The sequence below is a fragment of the Ranitomeya variabilis genome, chromosome 4 (genome assembly GCF_051348905.1).
Source record: "Ranitomeya variabilis isolate aRanVar5 chromosome 4, aRanVar5.hap1, whole genome shotgun sequence".
Taxonomy (NCBI): Eukaryota; Metazoa; Chordata; class Amphibia; order Anura; family Dendrobatidae; genus Ranitomeya; species Ranitomeya variabilis.
The window spans coordinates 550,172,472-550,197,806 of NC_135235.1; the positions used below are offsets into that span (position 1 = coordinate 550,172,472).

Consider the following 25,335-nt stretch of genomic DNA (forward strand, 5'->3'; position numbering starts at 1 on the left):
GCCTGGGGCCCCTGTGCTCTGCCTGGGGCCACTGTGCTCTGCCTGGGGCCCCATATGCTGCCTGGGGCCCCTGTGCTCTGCCTGGGGCCCCATATGCTGCCTGGGGCCCCTGTGCTCTGCCTGGGGCCCCATAGGCTGCCTGGGGCCCCTGTGCTCTGCCTGGGACCACTATGCTCTGCCTGGGGCCCCATATGCTGCCTGGGGCCCCTGTGCTCTGCCTGGGGCCACTGTGCTCTGCCTGGGGCCCCATATGCTGCCTGGGGCCCCTGTGCTCTGCCTGGGTGTAGGACACTGGTGACGTCACTTATCTCCGGACATTATCTCCGGACATTAGCTCCGGACATTAGCTCCGGACATTATCTCCGGACATTAGCTCCGGACAAAGCCACGGAAGTTGGCACAAATTGCAGGAAGTAGTATTCTAGGCAATTATATATTAGATATACCTTTGGGTTAGCCGAGTCCTGTGGTAACGCACCCCAACGCGCGTTTCGGACAATTTCCTTCGTCCTGACGAAGGAAATTGTCCGAAACGCGCGTTGGGGTGCGTTACCACAGGACTCGGCTAACCCAAAGGTATATACCTTATATAAAAACTTTCATTTGTCCCTTCTAGTCATCTGCACATGTTCCTCATAGCACATGTTATACTCAGTATTTGAGTGGTGTTTGCACATTTACACCCAGTGGAGGCGATTTGGATCTCCTAGCACTAGGCACTTTATTTTTTCACGTTGGTAATTCTCTCTAATTATATATTTTGCAGTAATTGGTTTAATGTGAGTTGTTATTTGCACACTGATATATGTTTTTTATACACTTTTTTCTCTGGTTGGGACATATTGTGCAATAATGGGTTTACCGATATTCTACTAATTGTAGATATCCTGTGGTACGTACATTCATTGATTTTATATGTATTTTTAATTATATAAATTTAGTTATGTATTGTCACTAAAATATATTGTAATAAAGACATATTGGAATACTAATCCTAGTCTGGGTACTTCCTGGTTGTCCATACATAGAGTGTGTGGGCGTTTTTCTCACGTGGTGGTGGTAGTCACCAAGTTACACAGAGTACTTGAATTGGTATATGTCCTTAATTGCGAGTTGCACAGGGGTATATATAGGTTAATCAATAATCTTTTATACTTGTGGTATGTCTGTGTTTTTACATTATATTGCACATGCATGGATACACTTTATTCACTAATATTGTGAACTGCTGATTTCTACCTTTTTGAATTTCTTGTTATTTATTAATTGCCAGATTGTTTCTCTGGATATATCATTCAGTTATTTGGTCACTGTGACTTCTGAAGGAGGTTTTTTTTTACCCCTGATACTGTTTTACCTACTCTGCAATTACACTGCGTGCAGAATTATTAGGCAAGTTGTATTTTAGAGGATTATTTTTATTATTAATCAACAACTATGTTCTCCATCAACCCAAAAGACTCATAAATATCAAAGCTTAATATTTTTGGAAGTTGGAGTGGGTTTTTTTAGATTTGGCTATCTTAGGAGGATATCTGTTTGTGCAGGTAACTATTACTGTGCAGAATTATTAGGCAACTTAATAAAAACCAAATATATTAACATCTCACTTGTTTATTTTCACCAGGTAAACCAATATCACTACACAAAATTTAGAAATAAACATTTCTGACATGCAAAAACAAAATCCCAAAAAAAATGAGTGACCAATATAGCCACCTTTCTTCATGATGACACTCAGCAGCCTTCCATCCATAGATTCTGTCAGTTGCTTGATCTGTTTACGATCAACATCGCGTGCAGCAGCCACCACAGCCTCCCAGACACTGTTCCGAGAGGTGTACGGTTTTCCCTCCCTGTAGATCTCACATTTTATGAGGGACCACAGGTTCTCTATGGGGTTAGGATCAGGTGAACAAGGGGGCCATGTCATTATTTTTTCTTCTTTGAGACCTTTACTGGCCAGCCACGCTGTGGAGTAGTTGGAGGCATGTGATGGAGCATTGTCCTGCATGAAAATCATGTTTTTCTTGAACGATCCGACGCCTTTCTGTACCACTGCTTGAAGTTGTCTTCCAGAAACTGGCAGTAGGTCTGGGAGTTTATCTTCACTCCATCCTCAACCCGAGAAGGTCCCACAAGTTCATCTTTGATGATACCAGCCTATACCAGTACCCCACCTCCACCTTGCTGGCGTCTGAGTCGGAGTGGAGCTCTCTGCCCTTTACTGATCCAGCCTCTGGACCATCAAGAGTCACTCTCATTTCATAAGTCCATAAAACCTTTGAAAAGTCAGTCCTAAGATGTTTCTTGGCCCAGTCTTGATGTTTTATCTTGTGTTTCTTGTTCAAAGGTGGTCGTTTTTCAGCCTTCCTTACCTTGGCCATGTTCCTGAGTATTGCACACCTTGTGCTTTTTGTTACTCCAGTAATGTTGCAGCTCTGAAAGATGGCAAAACTGGTGGCAAATGGCATCTTGGCAGCTTCACGCTTGATTTTCCTCAATTCATGGGCAGTTATTTTGCACCTTTTTTGCCCAACACGCTTCTTGCAACCCTGTTGGCTATTGGCCATGAAAAGCTTGATTGTTCGGTGATCACGCTTCAAAAGTTTGGCAATTTCAAGACTGCTGCATCCCTCTGCAAGACATCTCACAATTTTGGACTTTTCAGAGCCCGTGAAATCTCTCTTCTGACCCATTTTGCCAAAGGAAAGGAAGTTGCCTAATAATTAAGCACACCTTATATAGGGTGTTGATGTCATTAGACAACACCCCTCCTCATTACAGAGATGCACATCACCTGATTTGCTTAATTGGTAGTTGGCTCTCCAGCCTAAACAGCTTGGAGTAGGACAACATGTATAAAAAGTATCATGTGATCAAAAATACAAGTTGCCTAATAATTCTGCACGCAGTGTATATGTACCATTGACCTATAATCCTTTGCACGAAATCTATTTGGCTTTTTCATTAGTAAACTTGGGCACCTTACCACCCAGGTGTGGCTTTCATCTTTTGCACATTGTGTCCTCATGTTTTTATTACATTTTTGTCTTTGTCTTTTATAATAATAAGAAACTTTGATTCTATCTTCAATAAAGTGTACATTTTTAAGGCAATAGCTTCTTTCCCTTCCTTTGATGATTTTGTTTATTGGAAGCTGCCTACCCTAGGCATTCTATATGATTTGTAGATTACCTATCAGTATGTCTTTGGAGTTTGTGAAGAAACTGCAGTGCTAACCACTGAGCCACCGTGCTGCCCCTAAATAAAAAGGTCCATATCTCTGGAACCATATGGTGGATATAAAGAAACAAAACACCAGAATACTCAGGAGAGCAGCGGGAAATAAAATAAGAGCAAAAACGGACAAGCTTTGTTCTGCTGACAGGTACTTTTTAAATAAATAAAGCAAAAGCTGCATTGAATCTATCCCCACAAACCTTTATATAAATCTCAGCTTTTCCTGCTCAATGATTGAAGAGTGTTTCAAATATGACAGATTCCCTGCATTAAAACTGGTTCCAAATATTGTCATAAGCAAGTGCTAAATTCAATCCTGTGATTGCTGCCAACCTGCAGCTCTCCAACTACAACTTCCAGCATGCCATGTATTTTTAATGAAAGCCACTATAAGTCCCTTATAGTAACCCAGGTTTGACTAGCCAATTATATAAGGATAAAAGCATAAGGGTGTCACCTTGAAGAGGGTGTAGGCATACATGTCGTTCATATCGATGTTTATCATCCTCAGCATGTCCTTCACTTCTTGGAAACTCATCTTTTCATCCCCATCTCTGTCTGCCTGATGCAGATAATCCCGGATCCAAATGCAGATCAGTCAAGGAAAATAATTCATGGGACGTGACAAATTAAAACTTACCTATGTGACTGCACCACGACCTGACTACTGAGAATACAGTGCATATGTATAGAGATACTTCCATATCAGAAAGCTGAAAAACTTCTTCCTGGCTGATGATTTGATAATTATGATATTACCTTGGGTTGGTAAAGACAAGATGAAATAAAGATACCAAGGGTCAACATGCAGAGGAGGCCACAGATAAGGCTCAATACAAAGACCAGATGATATAAGAATATAGGGAAATCAGAGAAGGTCCATGAGTCAATAGAGAAAGGTTGGCACAGCAGTTTCACCAGAAAGGTGCCATAGACATGCCTCCTTAAAATAAAAGTCAACTGATAGATGAAGTTCCATAAAACAAATATCGGGGTAACCATAAGACTCCAGTAAAGGGAACATAGCAGAAATATTGAGGAAAGAAGAGAGGGGTGGTTAGATACAGACTTGAATAGATAAGAGTAAAGCCAAGTTTCTATGGTGCTCAGACCTATCAACCACTTCATGGCTACCATGTAAATTCATAAGGATATTGAACTAACTTCTCCCTCTGGCTCATCGCCTCCGCTCTCTCCATCAGTTTGTGCAGGCCTTGTACCCAGCTACGAGCTTCTTGGTCAGTGGGTGCAGCCAGGTCCAAGTTTCTTCTCCTTCCCATGAAGGAGATACTGAAGCAGCAGCTCTCCGGGAAGCGGCGGCCATTTCTACGAAGTCCTTCTGACTGTCGCCCTTCACGTACAGACTCAATATGTAGAACAGAGACTGTGGCAAATGACAAAATAGGGAAAAGAGATAAAGAAACGCAATGAAATAAAATGTGTAAAGTTGCAAGGTGACATTAATAGGGAAACTAATCAATGCAAACAATAGGGAGTAATTTGTGCAAAAAAATACCCTTTAAAGCCCAGGTCAAGCAGAGGTTAACGCACAGAAAAAATAAATCCCTCTCATGATACTTGTCTGAGGCATCACACCATCTATCCCAGAACAGAAGGCTTTTTGCCAAACTATCACATACCACAATACCGTCCCATTTTTTGTAAGAAGGCAGTGTGCTATTGACCTTTTCTTAGGTGACAAGGTGAATAAGTCTAACCTGATCTAGGCCGCCCTATCTAATAGGTCCCATGGCAGGTTGCTTCCTTGATATGTAAGTTCTTATTTACGGCCTAAGCAATAATTGCTTTCACTTATTGTCCGAGCCCATTTTCCACCTTATTCCAACAGTCTATGCAGTTGTATTAATCACCCAGTATTTGCTGCAAAATCACACATTCTTTAGGCACTTTAGTAAGAATTTCCACTTTGTGCTGATTTTGGATACTGATATCTAATACATACTACACACATAGATTTAGTGAATAGTACCTGTTGCTGCAGAGGGCACTTACAGCATACTGTATCATTAAGTTCAATCTATACTTACAGATCTGCTTGGAACGTGCTTTTCTTGCTCTGCTTTCATACCAGATGGTCATCCCATCAGGTTCCAGCCTATACAGTCTTTGTTGACGCCATCCTTGCCTAATCTTCCAGAGGTGAGTACCCACAAGCATGGTGTTTATATCTTCATCATCGGAGAGGGCTGCACAAAGCAAATCAGAATATATCACATACCCTTTCTACTGTAATGATGAGATCGCGACAATAGAAGATGAGATTTTGATGACCACATAAGCCACCTTTGACTTTCTAAAAGGAATGGAATAAGGAATCATTAGCTCAATCCCTTTTCTTATACATAGTGGCCTCGGTGCAGCTGTTACACATGCAGTACATCCACCCTGCCGTGATGTCTGACCTTATACTCCATATCATCACACAGTCACCACAATCTGAGCACTACAGGCTAAACTAATAAATCCAAAAAAAATACAAATACTCTCATATCAGTTGCCACCTGCATCCATCATGTGGGACTAAGATACACTTAAATTAAATTAAAAGATCTTCTCCTTTAATGAAATCATATAGAAATAAAGAGAGCGAAAAGCTCATGGTAACCCCCTTTTCCAATCTTTGCTCAGATTACACAATCTGTCACTTAAGAAGGAACTATCATAATGTTTATGCTGCACAATAATAATGTTCCTCCAACACACTCTGTCAATTGACCATCAAATATAAACCAAGCGGTACTGTAATGGGGTATAAAATTATGCTCAATTCATCACATATATGATTTCAAAATGCCTGATAATAGTTTTGGCCATGCAGTATGCTTCTATTATATACACACAAAAATAATCACAATTTGCTTTATCTATATCACGATTTTCACATTTTGGGGTACTATAATGGGGTAGAAAAAGATGCCCAAATTATCACAGATAAAATTGACAACATCTAATAACTGCTCTGGTTATGACAGTAGTGTCCTATAATTTAACAATGATCATAGACTTTATATACGGACAAAGATTAAGATTTGCATTACTTGTATGTCTGTAGTCATTTTTATGGGCCTAAGTTTATAGACATGAACTTTTGCAGGAAAAACTTTTGCATGAACCAAGATGTGACCCAAGCTAAGAGACCTATGCAAATCAGAATCTATCATTCAATTTACCTGAGGAGACTGCCAGCTTGCTTACTTTCTGTAGCTACCCTTCCCCACCCTTTACAGCTTTGTGACTAAGATTTGTATATTTGCCCAGTGTTTTTAGGCCGACCACAAAGCATCTCCTTTATTATAAACTGTTTACAGAGCAATAACACAAAGCAAAGCGGGAAACACCTGGGAAACCACAGCACAGGCCAGGGAAAGTAACGGTCATTAAACATAGGCAAGCTAATATGGAACATAGGAAGGCACAATAAAGAGGAAAAAGGAAAGTAGATTAGCGTATGATGAAATCTGACTAAAGGGGCATTTACACTGCAAGATTATGAACAAGCGATGTTAAAAAAACCCGTTTCTATTATCTACTTTGATCTGCCGATGTAAATGGGCATTTAAACAACCGCCGATCAGTAAAAGTTGAAACATGCTGCTGGTCGGTCCATGTAAATCAGTGTTCCCCAACTCCGGTCCTCAAGAGCCACCAACAGGTCATCTTTTCAGGATTTCCTTAGTATTGCCAGGTGATGGAATTATTGCCTGTGCAGGTGATGCAATTATCACCTGTGCAATACTAAGGAAATACTGAAAACATGACCTGTTGGTGGCTCTTGAGGACCGAACTTGGGGAACAATGATGTAAATAGACCTTTATCTGAAACAATGTGTTCCTATAGACCATAATCTCTTCAAGCGTAAAGACCCCCATGCACATTAGACTAAGGGTACCGTCACACAGTGCAATTTTGATCGCTACGACGGCACGATTCGTGACGTTCCAGCGATGCATTTACGATATCGCTGTGTCTGACACGCTCCTGTGATCCGGATCCCCGCTGAGAATCGTACGTCGTAGCAGATCGTTTGAAACTTTCTTTCGTCGTCTAGTGTCCCGCTGTGGCAGCATGATTGCATTGTGTGACACAGGTTGTATACGATGTGCGCACAGTAACCAACGGCTTCTACATCGCAAATACGTCATGAAATTATCGCTCCAGCGCCGTGTATTGCAACGTGTGACCGCAGTATACGACGCTGGAGCGATACTTATACGACGTTGCAACGTCACGAATCGTGCCGTCGTAGCGATGAAAATGGCACTGTGTGACGGTACCCTTATGTCAGCCAACCCTACAGATTATTTAGGGTGAGATAAGGATACAATATGTCCAATTTCAGACTGCCGGATCTTTTGATTTCATAGAGATAAACAGCCGCAAGTGTTCTCTGGTAGCGGCTCTGTCATAGAGGACATATGACCACTCGTCAGAGTAAGTGTATGGGAGAGTCTAGCGAGATACGTGTAGGCCGAACAATGGGGGGGCTTTATTGTGACTTTATATATAATCTAACACGTCACTCCTTCTGTAGGTAAGGTGCACGGAAAAGGGTAGCCAGCCCTTATATCCAAAACGAGCACAAAATACTATTATTCTTCATTACATTGAGTGCCGGGATTTTGTACTCGTTTTATTGTGACTTTAGACATTACATATTTGTCTGCACATAGAGCCAAGATCTAGGAGGTTTCTATCCCAAAAAAATCCATCCTCTTGACCCTTCCATAGAAGTAAGCAGTAAGTAAGCAGTAACATCTCTCACCTTTCCAAAATAGACATTATAAAAGGAGTTGGTCATCCAAGTTAAAGATCGATTTATAGGACTAATCTATATTAATAAGAGTAAGCTAAGGAAATTTAGGTTGACCTACATTCTTTAGGGACTCGTAGGTGGAAGGGAAACCCATGTATATAAGCTCTTTTGCGTCTTGACAATAAATTACACGTATATTTGCAATCATTTTCTGGGAGAAATACTTCATTTTCTGGAACAATTTCAAGAGTGCCAACACTTTTGACCATGACTGTATATAAGAATATTGGAGCAGATCTTTTTTTGCCTTCCAGAAATGCAGATGGAGCAGGAATAATAAAAGACATAATTATGGCATCTAAACTGGATTGTACAAAATACAATTTCAGGAATGTCTAGATTCTGCTTGTCAATCCCTAAGCTCCTGTCGTCTGAATTGGGATCTTGCTAAGAAGCTTAGCATTCAGCCTAATGCTGTATACAGTGTGTGCTGCTCTAAAACACTAACAATCCAAAGATTTAACCTTTGTCCATTTTTGCACTTCGTCAGTTGAGAACAGTAAATGTTCCATCTTCCAGTTCTAGGTCAGGAGGAACCTTCCACAGTGGTCCCCAACATCTTATCCCACATTGTACATTTTGCCAAGTTGTCCATGTGGTGGAAACAGTTAAATGTGTTCCCTGTTGGTTTGCTTAATTTACAGTGTTTCTGGGAAGGGATTTATGAGGAAAAAGCTCACTTTTATGGTTGAATTAATTAAACATTGGTTGACTAATGAAAAAGCAATGTCTTGGAGTGAAACATTTCATTAGTCATTTTCAAGGATTTTGTTTTTGTTTACATCATGTTTTTACGGGGCAGGATGCAGGTTCCTCCAAGAAGAAAACAAATCCTTGAACTAAACCCAACAAATGGATTCCTGAAGTTATTTCTTTCATTGGGTGGTCATGGCAAGTCTTCCTGATTATGTATCTGTTCGAAAAGACGGACCCAATTTGAGGACATCTTTTTATATCTCAGTGTCCTAACACTCTCCAATGAGTGTGACTTCTTAGGGCAAATGGACCTCATAGGGGCATTCACCAAAAATCCGGAATGAAGAACTTTTACAGAAAGTAACTTCCATGGAGGTAGACACAACTATGTATCCATATACGGTATATGTGGTCATATAGTGCTACTCTTATACCCAGGATGTATCAGATATTGGAGTTCAGCCTTTTTAACTTCCATTTTCCCTTTTTTTGTTTTTTTGCTCCCCTTCTGAACAAAGCCATAACTTTTCTATTTTTCCATCAATATGGACATGTAAGACCTTGTTTTTTACAGGACAAGTTATAATTTTGAAATATACCATTGATTTTATCGTATCGTGTACTGGAAAAGGGGAAAAAAAATTCCAAATGTGGTGATACTGCAAAGAAAAGTGCAATTCTACAATTCTTTTTTGTTGTTTCACTAAGGGTATGTGCACACGTTGCGGATTAGGCTTAGGAATTTCTGGTGCAGATTCTGCATCTCTTGGCAGAAAATGCAGGTGCGGATTTGTCGCGTTTTTTGTGCGTTTTTGGTGCGGATTTGCTGCAGATTTTTTGCGGATTTCTTGCGTTTTTTACCCCTGCGGATTTCTATAATGGAATGGGTACAAAAACGCTGCAGATCCGTAAAAAAGAAGTGACTTACTACTTCTTTTAATCCGCAGCGTTTTCGCATGGAATTTTTCGCACCACTAGCACAGCATATTTTTTTTACCATTGATTTACATTGTACTGTAAATCACTTGTGGATCTGCAGCGTTTCTGCACCGCAAAAAACATTGCGGATCCCCTAAATGTTAAAACTGATCTGCTAATATTATTATTATTATTTATATATATAGCACCATTGATTCCATGTTGCTGTACATGAGAAGGGGTTACATACAAATTACAGATATCACTTACAGTAAGCAAACTAACAATGACAGACTGATACAGAGGGGCGAGGACCCTGCCCTTGCAGGCTTACATTCTACAGGATTGTCGGGATGGAGACAATAGGTCGAGGGTTGTAGGAACTCCAGTGTTGGTGACGCGGTAGCTCCAGTAGTGGTGAGGAGGCAGCGGGGTCAGTGCAGGCTGTAGGCTTTCCTGAAGAGGTGGGTTTTCAGGTTCCGTCTGAAGGATGAGAATGTGGTTGATAGTCGGGTGTGTTGGGGCAAAGAATTCCAGAGGATGGGGGATATTCTGGAGAAGTCTTGGATGCGGTTGGGTGAGGAGCGGATAAGTGTGGAGGAGAGAAGGAGGTCTTGGGAGGACCGGAGTTTACATGAGGGAAGATATCGGGAGATTATTCCAGAGATATATGGTGGAGACAGGTTATGGATGGCTTTGTAGGTCAGTATTAGTAATTTGAACTGGATACGCTGAGGGAATGGGAGCCAGTGAAGATTCTTCTGTTCAGTGCAAAAAATTCTGGGGTCTTGATTTTCTTTCTCGTTTCACTGTTTACCGATCAGATTATTTTTGTTTTTTGATGGATCGGACATTTCTGAAAGCAGACTTGAAGCTGCGATCATCCAATCGCTTGTGCTACACATTGCAGGGCTTCAATGCTGCTATGTGTAGCAGAAATTATCATCCCCTGTGAACACCTGGCATGGGCTGGCATTCATAGTGGATCTGCAATGATAAGCACGGGGGGGTCTTCTGAAGCCGATGGACAGAGTTTGTGATGCGCATCCTATTTGCTTAAGTTAAATGCCACTGTCAGAGACTGACAGTGGCATTCAACATGTTAACAGCAGCAGGTGCATCGTGATTCCACCCGAGGTTGCTGCTAGGGGCACATGACAGCTGATCAAATCAGCTGTCATGTGTCGGTAAAGATGTGGGCTAAGTGCTGGAGGCCCCACCATAGGTAGGGACATGACCTATGACGTACCTATACATCATAGGTCGTGAAGGGGTTAAGCAAATGGAGCTAGGTTGTAAGACAAGCCACAGATCATAAACAATTGTTGTGCCATTTCTGAGAAAATACTGGTCATTTAACTGATGTTAAATTCACAATGAGTGTATTAAAAAAATCATCAGTTATATAAATTTACAAGATCAAATACAGTTTCCTATGTTAAAGAATTGCAATGTGTCCATAAAAGCGGATGCTATACGGGGATCCAATTTTTTTAATGTACCCATAGAAATGAGTGGGCGAGTCTCATCAAACACATGGAAGAAACTAGTTCAAGCTTTAATTTTTTTAAAGTGCAGATTCAGTTCAGGAAAAAAAAGTGCTCATCTGAACATCCTCATTCGGTAACATTTGTCCTATGGCTGTCCATGTGATGTCAGTTTTATCCAGGGGCAGCAGTCGGACCGAAAATACGGTCATGTGAATTTGGCCTAAATTTTGAAAAAGGACCTATTGGCTCTCTTTAGATGTCTGTTTTAGTAAATACTTGTAAACATTTCCTTATAAGATGCTGAAGCCTCTTTTTTATTCCTTGTGTCAGTTAATTTATAGCATTGTGTTATTCCTCTGCTATTCCTTCTAGAAGTTTATGGATATAATATAACTACTGGGTATTACAATTTCCCTTCACAAGGTCTGTCTCTACACAGTCAGCGCTCATTGGACATTGAATGACTGTGTAGGGTGTCCCCCAACTAGTAACACCCAGTTATCAATGTATTCATACATTTCTAGTAGGAATGACAAAGGAACATCACAATGCAGAGCTTTAACAGAAGAAAATCCAAAACTGTTAAATGATGGGAATAAAAGTATTTAGTAAAAGAGACATATCAGAAGTGGGGATAGGTCCTCTTTAAGGTAGATGTGTTTTTCTTAGGGTAGAGATGGTATCAGTGGTAAGGAAGTCCTGATGGTATCTGCAGAACACTGGAAACAAGAACCTGCAAGAAATTAATAAACAATAGTATACAAAGCCACAATAACCTGAAGTGGTTTTCCTGTCTAAATCCAACTATATTATATTCAAATCAGCGGAATGAGATTCCCTTGCCAACATTTTTGAGTCTGATAAAAAAAAAAATATGGCTCTTGCCACTAAAAATGTAGTTGAGATTTTTCTGAGTTGGAGCTTAAAATATCCTCTTGGCTTGAACTCAAGTAGGCATGGATCATCAGCATTAGCAAAGTGATGATCAACTCCCAAAAAATGTGCATTCTCCATATTAAGCAAAAACAACCTCCTCCCACACATTAGCCGATCCCTTAAGGCCCCGTCTCACTAAGCGATTTACCAACGATCACGACCAGCGATACGACCTGGCCGTGATCGTTGGTAAGTCGCTGTGTGGTCGCTGGGGAGCTGTCACACAGACCGCTCTCTCCAGCGACCAACGATCAGGGGAACGACTTCGGCATCGTTGAAACTGTCTTCAACGATGCCGAAGTCCCCCTGCAGCACCCGGGTAACCAGGGTAAACATCGGGTTACTAAGCGCAGGGCCGCGCTTAGTAACCCGATGTTTACCCTGGTTACCAAAAAAAACAAACAGTACATACTCGCCTTTCGGTGTCCAGGTCCCTTGCCGTCTGCTTCCTGCTCTGACTGAGATCCGGCCGTACACTGAGAGCAGAGCGCAGCGGTGACGTCACTGCTGTGCTCTCACTTCTCACTGTACGGCCGGCAGTCAGTGAGAGCAGGAAGCAGACGCCAAGGGACCTGACGGACATCAGAAGGCGAGTATGTACTGTTTGTTTGTTTTTACATTTACGCTGGTAACCAGGGTAAACATCGGGTTACTAAGCGCGGCCCTGCGCTTAGTAACCCGATGTTTACCCTGGTTACCAGTGAAGACATCGCTGGATCGGTGTCACACACACCGATTCAGCGATGTCAGCGGGGCCTCAACGACCAAAAAAAGGTCCAGGCCATTCCGACACGACCAGCGATCTCACAGCAGGGGCCTGATCGCTGGTACGTGTCACACATAGCGAGATCGCTATGGAGGTCGCTGTTGCGTCACAAAACTTGTGACTCAGCAGCGATCTCGCTAGCGATCTCGCTATGTGAGACGGGGCCTTTAGTCTGCAATCCTAATCTATGGTGGAACCCAGCCTGAGGTGGCTTTATCCCCTTTGTTATTAGATGGTAAGAACTTGTGCAGGACTCCTCAATAAACAAGATATGGAAAATTGACCCAATGCCATAGAAACAACATAGAGCGGGAAACTAGTATAGTTTTTTTAATCACTTTTTATTGAATTTTTTTTGAGGCTGGATAAGCAAAAACTGTCACTTCTGGTATTATTTTTCAGATTTTTTTCTTATGATGTTGTAATTTAAATCAGATTTTTACTTTAAGTGTATTTTTATTTTAAATTGTTAGACTGCTATACTACCGTTCAAAAGTATAGGGTCACTTAGAAATTTACTTATTTTTGAAAGAAAAGCACAGTTTTTTCCAATGACGCTAACATTAAATGATTCAGAAATACACTTTATACAGTAGATTGTTAATGTGGTAAATGACTATTCTAGCTGCAAACGTCTGGTTTGTAATGCAATATCTTCAGAGGTGTATAGAGGCCCATTTCCAACAACCATCACTACAGTGTTCTTATGGTACTTTGTGTTTGCTAACTGTGTAAGAAGGCTAATGAATGGATAGAATACCCTTGAAAACCCTTGTGCAAGTATGTTAGCACAGCTGAAAACAGTTTGGCTGATTAGAGAACCTATAAACCTGACCTTCCTTTGAGCTAGTTGAGAATCTAGAGCATTACATTTGTTGGTTCTATTAAACTCTCAAAATGGGCAGAAAAAAAGAACTTTCATGTGAAACTCGACAGTCTATTCTTGTTCTTAGAAATGAAGGCTATTCCATGCGAGAAATTGCCAAGAAACTGAAGATTTCCTACAACGGTGTGTTCTACTCCCTTCAGAGGAGAGCACAAACAGGCTCCAACCAGAGTAGAAAGGGAAGTGGGAGGCCCCGCTGCACAACTGAGCAAGACAAGTAGATTAGAGTTTTAGTTTGATATATCTACACCTCACAGGTCCTCAACTGGCAGCTTCATTAAACAGTACACACAGTGTCAACGTCTACAGTGAAGAGGCGACTCCGGGAAGCTGGCCTTCAGGGCAGAGTGGCAAAGAAAAAGCCATATCTGAGACTAGCTAATAAAAGGAAAAGATTAAAATGGGCAAAAAAACATTGGACAAAGGAAGATTGGAAAAAAAGTGTTATGAACAAACGAATCCAAGTTTGAGGTGTTTGGATCACACAGAAGAACATTTGTGAGACGCAGAACAACTGAAAAGATGCTGGAAGAGTGCCTGACGCTATCTGTCAAGCATGGAGAAGGTAATGTGATGGTCTGGGGTTGCTTTGGTGCTGGTAAAGTGGGAGAATTGTACAACGTAAAAGGGATATTGAATAAGGAAGGCTATCGCTCTATTTTGCAACCCCATGCCCTATCCTGTGGACAGCGCTTGATTGGAGCCAATTTCATCCTACAACAGGACAATGGCCCAAAGCACACCTCCAAATTATGCAAGAAGAATTTAGGGAAGAAGCAGGCAGCTGGTATTCTATCTGTAATGGAGTGGCCAGCACAGTCACCAGATCTCAGCCCCATTGAGCTGTTGTGGGAGCAGCTTGACCATATGGTATGCAAAACGTGCCCATCAAGCCAAACCAACTTGTAGGAGGGGCTTCTGGAAGCATGGGGTGAAATTTCTCCAGATTACCTCAGCAAATTAACTGCTAGAATGCCAAAGGTCTGCAATGCTGGAATTGCTGCAAAGGGAGCATTCTTTGACGAAAGCAAAGTTTGAAGGTGAAAATTATTATTTCAAATAAAAATCTTTTTTTCGAACCTTGTCAATGTCTGGAGTAGATTTTCAATTCATTTGGCAACTCATTTGATCAATAAAAGTATGAGTTTTCATGGAAAACACAAAATTGTCTGGGTGACCCTAAACTTTTGAACGATAGTGCACTTCCTGGTCTTCATATGGACATTAGTTGCAATAGGCTGACTATTTTCACGTTAAGTTTATTTTTATTTCAAATTGTTAGACTCCTACTTGTTTGTATAGAAATGTGATCTGAGCATGCTCTAACCTGAGCAAAGGTCATTCTGAGGATAGGGGGAGGTGCCTATTACTTTTTGTGAATGGTGGTTAGAGGTATAAAAATTGCAAGATTATTGTTTTTTTAGATTGATAGTAGAAAATATTTTAAAAAAGTGTACAAAAAACCTGTTTTAAATAGCTCATCTTAATTCGCTCCAAGATTAAGACTGTAAAGACAGCAGATATTTGGGAGCGTATCCCTAACAAGCAGGTTGTTGCACGACTTAGATGTGCTCATATTTGCATTGGGCTGACACGAGAGAACAGGAGAGAACGGGAAATATCTGCATTATTAATGTGACTTTTCTACAAATAAAGATTGAATAAGAAACGCGTTACCTTCGTTGGCACTTAGTGACACTTAAAAAAAAAATATTAGAAATCTGAGTCAGTTTCAATCTAAGATCATAGAATGGGGAAGAAAAATATTCGAAAAATGTGCAAAAGTGAGGGGATAAAGCAGGACATGAGAATTCTAGGAATACCCTGGGTTATGCACCATCTCTTTGGCTATGCACTTTGACACCATTCAGTTTTGCTGTAGTGTTTCTACAACCCATAGTGTATATATATATATCATATAACGTCCAACTAGTTCATTGCTCCAACTCAGTATGGTTTTTTGATTCAAAAAGAGGGTGCAGCCCCCCCAAAAAGGAGAATGGTCTTGAAGAAATCTGGCAAAGAGATACTAACTCTATAACTAGATCTAGTGATACATAAGAAGTTGCATTTGTTTTGTTATGCACACAGCAATTAAAGTGAAAATCCAGCAAAGTCCAGATTGTAAATCAGGTTCTACAAGAACGATCGGTATGTGGATGAAGCTGTGTGTGGTCACTCAGTAACTAAATATAAACTTGCACGTTCAGCCTATAACTAAAATAAGTGTTGCATCACAATCTGCCCGACCACATGTCATCTGTCCAGCAAATATCATCCATCCCTTATGATCAATCACTATCTGGAATATCAAACAAATCCAGGTAATTTGAGAAGAACCAATTATGTCTTGTTTAAAAATATCTGAATGTATTTGCAACTCTTTAAGCATCAATTATACAGAAGAGATGTGGAAACCACAAAAAAACGACCATACGGAAGAACTATAAGCAATAAAAACAGCTCTTTATTAAATACAAATATAAAAAAATATAGACAACGATGGAACAAAAAATGGAGAAAATGGCATGGGTCACAATACGAATATCACCGTGTAAATACAAAACGTGCAGGCCCAACACTGTCTCCCTATAATGTATAAGATGTTAAAAACTACTACACCAGTATGTGTGAGAGGCTCGAGAAAATACAGTAAGTAACTTGAGTGTCCAGTGATACTGATAGTGCTGGTCATCAATAACAGCCATCACTGAATTCACACCAGGAAGGACACCAAGGTGGCACTAACACTACCCATGAGTCAAACAGCCCATACTGTATCCATATATTACCTGGTCCTGGGTGGTGTACGGATGAGTGTCCAGAGTGCGGCCCGCACGTCTACCCCTGTAGTAGTTTTTATTACGTGAGGGATATATGTTCTCTATGGAGTGTTCCAGGGGTTAAAGATTGAGCGTTGCTCAATTATACACATATTAGCCACCCTGGTAGATTGGTGTCTACTCCCTATACTAACATCTTATACATTATAGGGAGACAGTGTTGGGCCTGCACGTTTTGTATTTACACGGTGATATTTGTATTGTGACCCATGCCATTTTCTCCATTTTTTGTTCCATCGTTGTCTATATTTTTTTAATATTTGTATTTAATAAAGAGCTGTTTTTATTGCTTATAGTTCTTCCGTATGGTCGTTTTTTTGTGGTTTCCACATCTCTCCTATATCATCCAGCGCGACTGGGGTGGTAATAGTCCGGCAAGTGAGCAGCAGTGAGTGCTTGTATTCTTCTAACTCACGTTATGTTGCCATATAGTATCGCCATCTGGATATCAATTATACAGAGTACGACTAAGAGCGCTGGTTTGCATTTACAGAGCTGAACAGGTTGAGGTGCAGATTTCAATAGGAGGTTCAGTAAATTATAGAGCCTGCAACCTGTCAGTCTCGAAGTATGGAGCTCTTTCGTCCTCATCTTGTAGCAATGTTCACCATCCTGGTCCCCATCTTGTAGCAATGTTCACCATCCTGGTCCCCATCTTGTAGCAATGTTCACCATCCTGGTCCTCATCTTGTAGCAATGTCCACCATCCTGGTCCCCATCTTGTAGCAATGTCCACCATCCTGATCCCCATCTTATAGCAATGCCCCTCGCACTGGTCCCCATTTTGTAGCAAAATTTCACATCCTGGTCCTCATCTTGCAGCCATGTCCCATCCTGTAGTAATGTGGTAGTAATGCGGTGCTTGGCAGTGACATCATACACTGCCCACAATGGCACCCAGATGTCAGTTGCCGGCCTATGATTGGCTTGTGCCTGGTATAGTGGTGCAATAGAATGAAGCACATCCAGCTGAAAAGAATCGATGGCGTTGGTGGACATTTGGACTGGTCTTCCATCATCTTGGGAACTCCGGTGCGCCTTAGGGGGCGCATGCAGCTCGTTGGCTATGTGTTTAAGGCCCCTGCTTTAGGGTATGTGCACACATCTTTTAGACTCACATTTTTTAAGCTACTTTAGGAAAACGTATTTTCCGATGCCTCTTTCAACGTCTTTGTGGCAACTTTTTAAGGCTGCCTGTTTTTATTTTATTTTCCGCAAGGAAAAAAGCGCAGCTCAATGAAAATGTTATAAATTGTCATATTTATCTATGTTTAATGTATTCAGAAGCGAAGAGAATATTAATATTGAAATTATTTTTTATTACCATGCAGCTTGGCTTCCACCCATGGAACTTTCACTATGTGATCTGATAAGCTCAGACATTTTGTACAGAGGGCTGTCAACACTTATGTCTTACTAAGCAAGATTGTAGTGAAAATCATCCGCCAAGCTGTGACATGATGGAGAGCGAGAATCCCAGTGATATGCAATGACTACATCTCAGCCACTAGGGGCACTTTAATATCACTCAGGGCTGAAGTGGCTATGCAATGCATTTTACCATCATAAAGGACCCTTGCTTGGGACTCTCTCTATTATTCTTAGAGGAAAGCCTCTCCAGAGGGTCTGTCTCTTTCTGGTGGAATCATCATGGTAAATGATGAACTGAAATTTCAACTGAATTAGCTCCATTGGATTCTGTAGCAAAACGTTACATCCCGCAGTTTCTCCCTAGGAATAGCAGTTGAGCACCAACTATTCAAGCTGCTGTACCCATATTGACAAGGGTCTACCTTTGGAAAGCGCAGAGGTTGCGGTTGAAAAAAGGCCTCAATGCCACATGACATGTTGGTGTTTGCCCTCCATGCAGACTGGGCATTGGGGCCCAGCAGCTTTAAAGAGGTTGGCCACTACTTTTTTATTGATGGCCTATCACTAGGATAGGCCATTTAATTCAGATCGGAGGGTGTGTGACACCCGGCACCCCCTGTCAATCAGCTGTTACCAAACCGAAAGTTCTCAGATTCTGCTGCGTGAAAACTATAAGCGCCACTGCCAGGTACTGCAGATTCACCCAATATTCATTTGTATAGGGGGCGGATTTGTCCTACCACCGTGGATGCTATAGAAATTACGGAGCTGCTGTGTTCCATCAGCTTCTGAGAACCTCCAGCTGCCGCCGGCACTGGTAACAGCTGACTGGAGAAGGTGCCAGTAGTCGCATCCCCACCGATCAGATGTTGATGGACTATCCTAAGGATAGCCAAACAGTAAAAATGTAGTCGTAAACCCCTTTAAGCTAAACCTCAGTCTGGCAATCAAATCATGGTCCACAAGACCTCCTTTATGTGAGAGATAATGTACTGTATATACATTTTTGACAATGGCTTTGGTTGACAAAGGGAATATCCTCCACTCCATTCTGAGGCCATTAAGCCTAGTTCTAGGTTTAGCAAGACATGTCACAGTGTTATTCATAAGGACCGCATACACATTAATGTTGGCTAAACCTGCTGCTTTTGGCACGATCAGCTGACATGGCGGCCTCTGACTGTCTTCCAACAGTAGATCTTGAGGAGAGAAGGATCTGGTCACTGGAATATCAGTGGCCGATCAACTTGTTCTTCTAAGAGATAAAAGGTGTCTGGCAGCAGCTTTCCCATAGACAGCATGAGAGCGTTCTGTCCAGCTGAGCCCTCTTGTGCAAAGAGGATAATGTGGATAGATGTCACTCACAAAGAATCAGGGTGCTCAAGCAGGATACCAAACCAGTAGACTCTCCAAATCGTAATACTGACTGCTATCACTTCTGGCTTAATGTGCATCTCCTTATTACTTCATGTTCATTCACATGCAATCCGTATGTCTGATCAAGGTTTGCTTTATCAGACTAAAACGCCTGTGTATGGAGAAGTCAGGGGAGACAACAATCGTTCGGATGACAGTTGTCTAATGTTACTGGGTGGCTAAAGTCAGATTAAATGAGATCACTGATATTACTCGGTTGCAGTAAATTGTCACCAGTTTTGCATATGGAAAGCCAACTGTACAATCACCCAACGTATTAATGCAATGCAGTGACTAACTGGTCACTTTATATCACAATGTTTGTGCTTCAGGAATGCCACCATCCAAACACAGATGACAAATCACATAAACGAGGGAGGAAGGCTTACCTGTCCTCAATGCTTCCGCCCATTAAGTAATAGCATTCTTCTCCTGTGTGCTAATGAGCAAAAACAGACGGAAGTGACTGGAAGTAAACACGATGATGATGATGTCCTTTGTTTAGAAAATAGATATTAGTGCCGAGAAATCAAAATAGTAGGATGATCTAAAATGGCTTCTCTGTCTTACCGTACATAATCATTTCTATGCCTCCACAGGGCATTTAGAACTAAAACATGGGAACTGGCCAACATCTGCCAATTAAGGCAAGCTCCCAACATAATGAGGCCCTAACAATCAGCTTCACTCTGATGGACAGGCATTCTGGGCTATAGTTGTCACAGAACCTCTCCTTTAAAGTTTAAAGCTCGACTTTCCTATAGGATAAAATCTGTCTGACCTCACAGCAGATGAACAGTCAGGTGAAATGTGGCTGAACTTTTGTTCACACTGGAGAGAAGCCAGCAACAGACTGGTCTTAACAGGTAGCTTTGGACAAGCAGATCTGGGCTTGTTAACGAGTACTTTAGGTCTTCATACTGGTCAATAGGTGTTTGTTTCCTGGCCTTTTTACACAGGCCATTAAGTAATGATTGGAACATAAAGATAGTTAATATAATTGATCTAGCACCAAATGGCATCATTTTATTGGCAGCACATCCCCCATTTACCCATAGTGATGTGATGTCGATAACAATGATTGTTATAAACGATATAATCACTCAACAATCAAGTGTTGTGCCATTTGTCAGGTAATCTACGTTTACACAGGCTGATAATTGGGAATGAACATTAGGCTATGTGCACAAGGCATCTGAAAACCACCTGAAAAAGCCAGCAAAAGTACTCCACAAAATAGTTTGTAAACTCTGAAGTGGTTAAAAGAAGTGACCTGTCCATTCTCAAGGCAGCTTCTGCTCGGCAGCCATCTGCTCTCTATACTTCACAGGAAGAAAAGCGGTATAAACGTCAGTGAAGCCCCTTCAAGAAAATGACTGTTGGCGTTTCACTGATGTGTCTTCGCCTGGGAAAACTCGGCAACTGAGCTGTCGTTATAACATAGCCTCACAAACGTTCGTTCACCAATTGTCGGCCTCATCAAAATGTGAATTAAGAAAGGTTTGCAGGACATAATTTCTGCCTTCCTTCGACTTGATGCAATTATGCATACCCTCCTCAACCTTGGGTTTTGTTAGAGTTGCCGTAAGGTATGGATAATTGCAAGAACGAAAGTTGCTGGAAGACAGAAACCATACATGTATGTTGCCCAAACCTTGAGCAGCATGAATCAGACCTTGGCTTCACAATTGCAGCCAAATATATTTTTCTCTGAAACTATTTTTATATTTTCAGAGCAAATATAGTTTGAAGATCAGGACCGTAGACAGACACAAGAGTAGTCCAGTTTTGACCCCAGCCAGCTTTAGCCAAAGCCACCCATGTGATTGACAGGTCTCTCCCATGTGTGTACATAGGTAGAGACCTGTCAATCATCTGAAGTGGCACTGGGAAAAGCCAGTTGGGGCTGGTGCCGGAGCAGTCTCATCTCTGTTTAAGGTCCTTCGCCGGTAACTCAAAGGAGATCATTTCAGAAAAAATAATTTCAAAGCAAAAAATTATATATATACCCAACTCCAATTGTGCAGCCAGGCTCTGATTCATGCTGTTTGCTGTCTGGGCAGTATGAATCAGCTGACAGGTTCCCTTTAAATATCAATCTGATACTAATCCAGAACAATGCTCCAACATGCCTGCTCCCTCCTTCATCCAATATCTGCTGTACATGAGTTCAGCCAAATTTTAGTGGGCATACTTGGAATAAAAAGTATAATTTTGCAAAGAATTGCTGTAAGTAAATCAAAGTTGTATCAGCTAAACTCATTGGAAGGTGAAAGCCACATCTTACAAGTTTTTCTTATTAACCAATCTCATACTGGCCTATCTGTCTTGGGAAGAAATGATCAGGCTTGTTGAAATTCAACATACCCAATCCCTCTTTCACCATAACACCTGCTCCTAAATTACATGATTATAATGTTACAGACGGGATGGCCATGCCTAAAATTCACAGAGGTGTCAGGGTAAATTAGCAGCTTACACAAACTACATGAACGCTGCTATGTCCCATGTGTGGACAGCAGTATTGTTAGAATAGCATAGTAATGACATTATCAACTAATTTGAAGTTTGTGGGCTCCAATGCAAAATTGCCAACAAGTCCCCCATCTACGACAGATCTTTAATAGTATTGGTCTTCTCATATAAACTTTTAGGTCCCATCAGGGTCCTTGCAGCCAGAGCCGGAGTTAGGGGCAGGCAGACTAGGCAGCTGAATCCCCCATGGGCCTCCAGCCAGTGGCGTGCCGCTAATAGCAGCACGCCACGCAGCTGCTACGGGGCCCATGAGGAAGAGGGGCCCACCATCGCGCATTCAACTTATTGTCATCATAGACGCTGACACAGTTGAAAGAAAGCAGTGATGGAAGAGAGCGGCAGACAATGATCCCTCTCCCATGATTCCCCCTCTGCTTCTGACTCAGCGGGCACACGATGATGTCACTTCATCATGCGCCACGCTGCGCCAACAGTGGAGCCGATGAGACGTGCTGCAGAAGCCAGAGTAGCGGGTGAATGGGGAGAGGTAAGTATTGTGTGTGTGTGTGTGTCTGCATTAATGTGTGTGTAATACTGCTGGACTGTAATGTGTGTATGTGCATATGCGTTATAGTGTGTTTGCGTGTGTAGCTGAATTATACCGTCTGTGGGGGAGTTAGGGGCTGCATTATACTGTGAGTGTGTGGGAGGGAGACTGCATAATGCTGTGTGTAATTAGATACCGATTTCCCAAAAAGTATCATATATTCATGAAAATTACTCTCAATTGCTCAACTACCACAAATAACCAATTCTATTAATCAAAATCACAGAAAGAGGTCAGAGAGTATAACATTTTTTTAGGTTTATTAATCAAAAAATTAAACAAATCGTATCAGATCAGAGTAACACAAGAAAGCAGGAATATTGAGGGGTAATAATTTGAGGAGTATAGCAGTATTTCATCCAAGTGGAGTAACATATGCAGAGCTAATGATGAAGACCGGCAAAACGCGCGTTGAGGCGGGGTTGACAGCATTCATATCATGTGAGCTTTAGCTTTTACATTTGCACCGATACCTCTAATGGTTTATCTGCACAGCACACACTATTGCACTTTATTTATAACCTCTGCTACATTCCAATAGCTGCATTTTACCTATGCATGATTCCTTTGGGACAGCTTTATATATAGATGTAATTGCATGGTGCGCACTGTTGCACTTTACTTGAACATTTCTGCTGCATCTTCAATAGTTGCATTTTATTAGGACCCCTGACGGGACTGCTTGATACATAGATGTAGCCAAGACGTTCATTAATTTACTACAGTGTGTACTATATATATTTTTGTAGCTCTGCATATGTTATTCCACTTGCATGAAATACTGCTATACTCCTCAAATTATTACCCCTCAATATTCCTGCTTTCTTGTGTTACTCTGATCTGATACAATTTTTTTTAAAAAAATTTGGATTAATAATCCTAAAGATTTTTATACTGATTGATAATACTGTGTGTGTTTGGGAAATTGGGGGCTGCATTATACTGTGTGTGTGTGGGGGGTTGGGGCTGCATTATACTGCGTGTGTGTGTGGGAGGCTGCATTATACTGTCTGTAGGGGGGTTGGGGGCTACATTATGCTGTGTGTGGCTACATTATACTGTATGTGTGTGGGGGGGAGTTGGAGGCTGCATCATGCTGTGTGTGTGGAGGGGGTTGAGGGCTGCATTATACTGTGTGTGTGTGGGAGGTTGGGGGCTACATTATACTGTGTGTGGGGGGAGGCTTCTTTATATTTTGTGTGGGGGAGGGGGATGGGAGCCACATTATACTGTGTGGGGGAGCTGCATTATATTGCGTGTGTGAGGCTACATTATACTGTGTGTGTGGGGGAGGGGGTTGGGATCTGCATTATACTGTGTGTGGTGGAGGGGATTAGGAGCTGCGTTATACTATGTTTGTGGAAGGTTGTGGGCTACATTATACTGTGTGGGGCGTGGGGGCTGCATTTTACTGTGTGTATGTGCAGAGGCTTATCTGGGGGGCAGCAGGGCATGTGCCCTGGGCGCAGCCGGCTGGAGGGTGCAGTCAGGCTGCATAATGTGGCGGTTGGAAGTGTTTCCCCCAGCGGCTGCATTCTGCTGTCCCCTGGACTGGAAGTTGGCAGTTCTCTGACCCGACTGTCAAGCTGACAGCCAGCACAGAGAAACTACAGTGCGCCAGCTCCCAGTGTTCAACAGTACTCGCGCCAAACAGACGCGAGTACAATTGAAGCTCTGACCGCTGGGTCAGAGCGATGCCAGCAGTGTGATCATGTCATGTGATCATACTGCTGACATCACTAGCCGACGCTTCAGAGGCGCAGATGGGTGGTAAGTGCTCCATATTAGTAGAGCTGAAGATATCAAAGATAGGAGGGGGGTATTTACTGGGTGGTGTTTACTGGGGGTGGTGTGTTTAGTGTGTGTGGGGTGTTTGCTGTGTGTGGGTGGGGGTATTTGCTGTGAGTGGAGGTTTACTGTGTGTGTGGGGGTATTTGCTGTGTGTGTGGAGGTTTACTGTGTGTGGGGGTGTTTACTGTTTGTGGGGGTATTTACTGTGTGTGTGTGTGTGTGTGTGGAGGGTATTTACTGTCTGTGGGGGGATATTTACAGTGTGTGTGAGGAGGGTATTTACTGTGTGTTTGGGGGGATATTTACTGTGTGTGGGGTGTATTCACTGTATGAGAGGAGTATTCACATTGTTTAGGATATTTACTGTGTGGGGAGACTTACTGTGATGGGGATTTTTAGCGTAACAGGGCTGGGTGAGATTTCGTGTAGCAAGGTATGATTTCAGCACACAAATTTAGGGAGCAAGGAAGTGACAGGTGCAGACACAATATGGGGAGTGGGAGAAATTTGAAGACACAATATGAGGAGGAAGGTATGAAAAGTGTGCAGTGCATGCTCTGTGAGAATTCAGAATCCTGCAGCCACCTATAGTGACAGATTTTCATTTCAACCCTGGACGCACCCTTTAATTATAAAATGAAGTCCTGCAGCCTATCCTAACAGCATGTAATATCCTCACTGTCAGGATTCAGCTCTGCTTACTGGTTCCAGCAGTCATCACATGGCAGCTTCACTCATGCGATTTTCATACTTACTCTGTTACATGACAATGAGCTCCTCATCTGGCTTCTCTCAGTTTTTCACTGAACATTGAATTAGGGAGAGAAGCTCGTCGGCACATGACTAAAGTGTGCAAATTGCATATGTGCTTTGGGGTAAGGGGGCGGCGCCAAACTCAATTCTTGCCCCGGGTGCCAGAAAACCTAGATATACCTCTGTGTGTGTATTTGTGTGTGTTTGGCGGGGAGGCTGCATTATAGTGTTGTCTCGCACGCGCCGAGACTGGTAGGCACGGGCGTGCGGGGGTGTGGCCCCACTGGACCACAGACCAAACTACCCTGG

The 25,335-nt window shown here is 42.1% G+C and overlaps 1 protein-coding gene across 1 annotated transcript in view; it reads right to left on the reverse strand.

Annotated features, from left to right (window-relative positions):
* Positions 1–25,335, reverse strand: part of PLCD3 (phospholipase C delta 3) — a 92,196-nt gene that overhangs the window by 55,957 nt on the left and 10,904 nt on the right. Inside the window, exons 2-4 of the mRNA XM_077252639.1 lie at positions 5,292–5,450; positions 4,399–4,627; positions 3,701–3,830 (exon numbers count right to left, since the gene is read on the reverse strand). Coding sequence (XP_077108754.1) covers positions 3,701–3,830; positions 4,399–4,627; positions 5,292–5,450 — 518 coding nt within the window. The remainder of the gene's footprint in view (positions 1–3,700; positions 3,831–4,398; positions 4,628–5,291; positions 5,451–25,335) is intronic.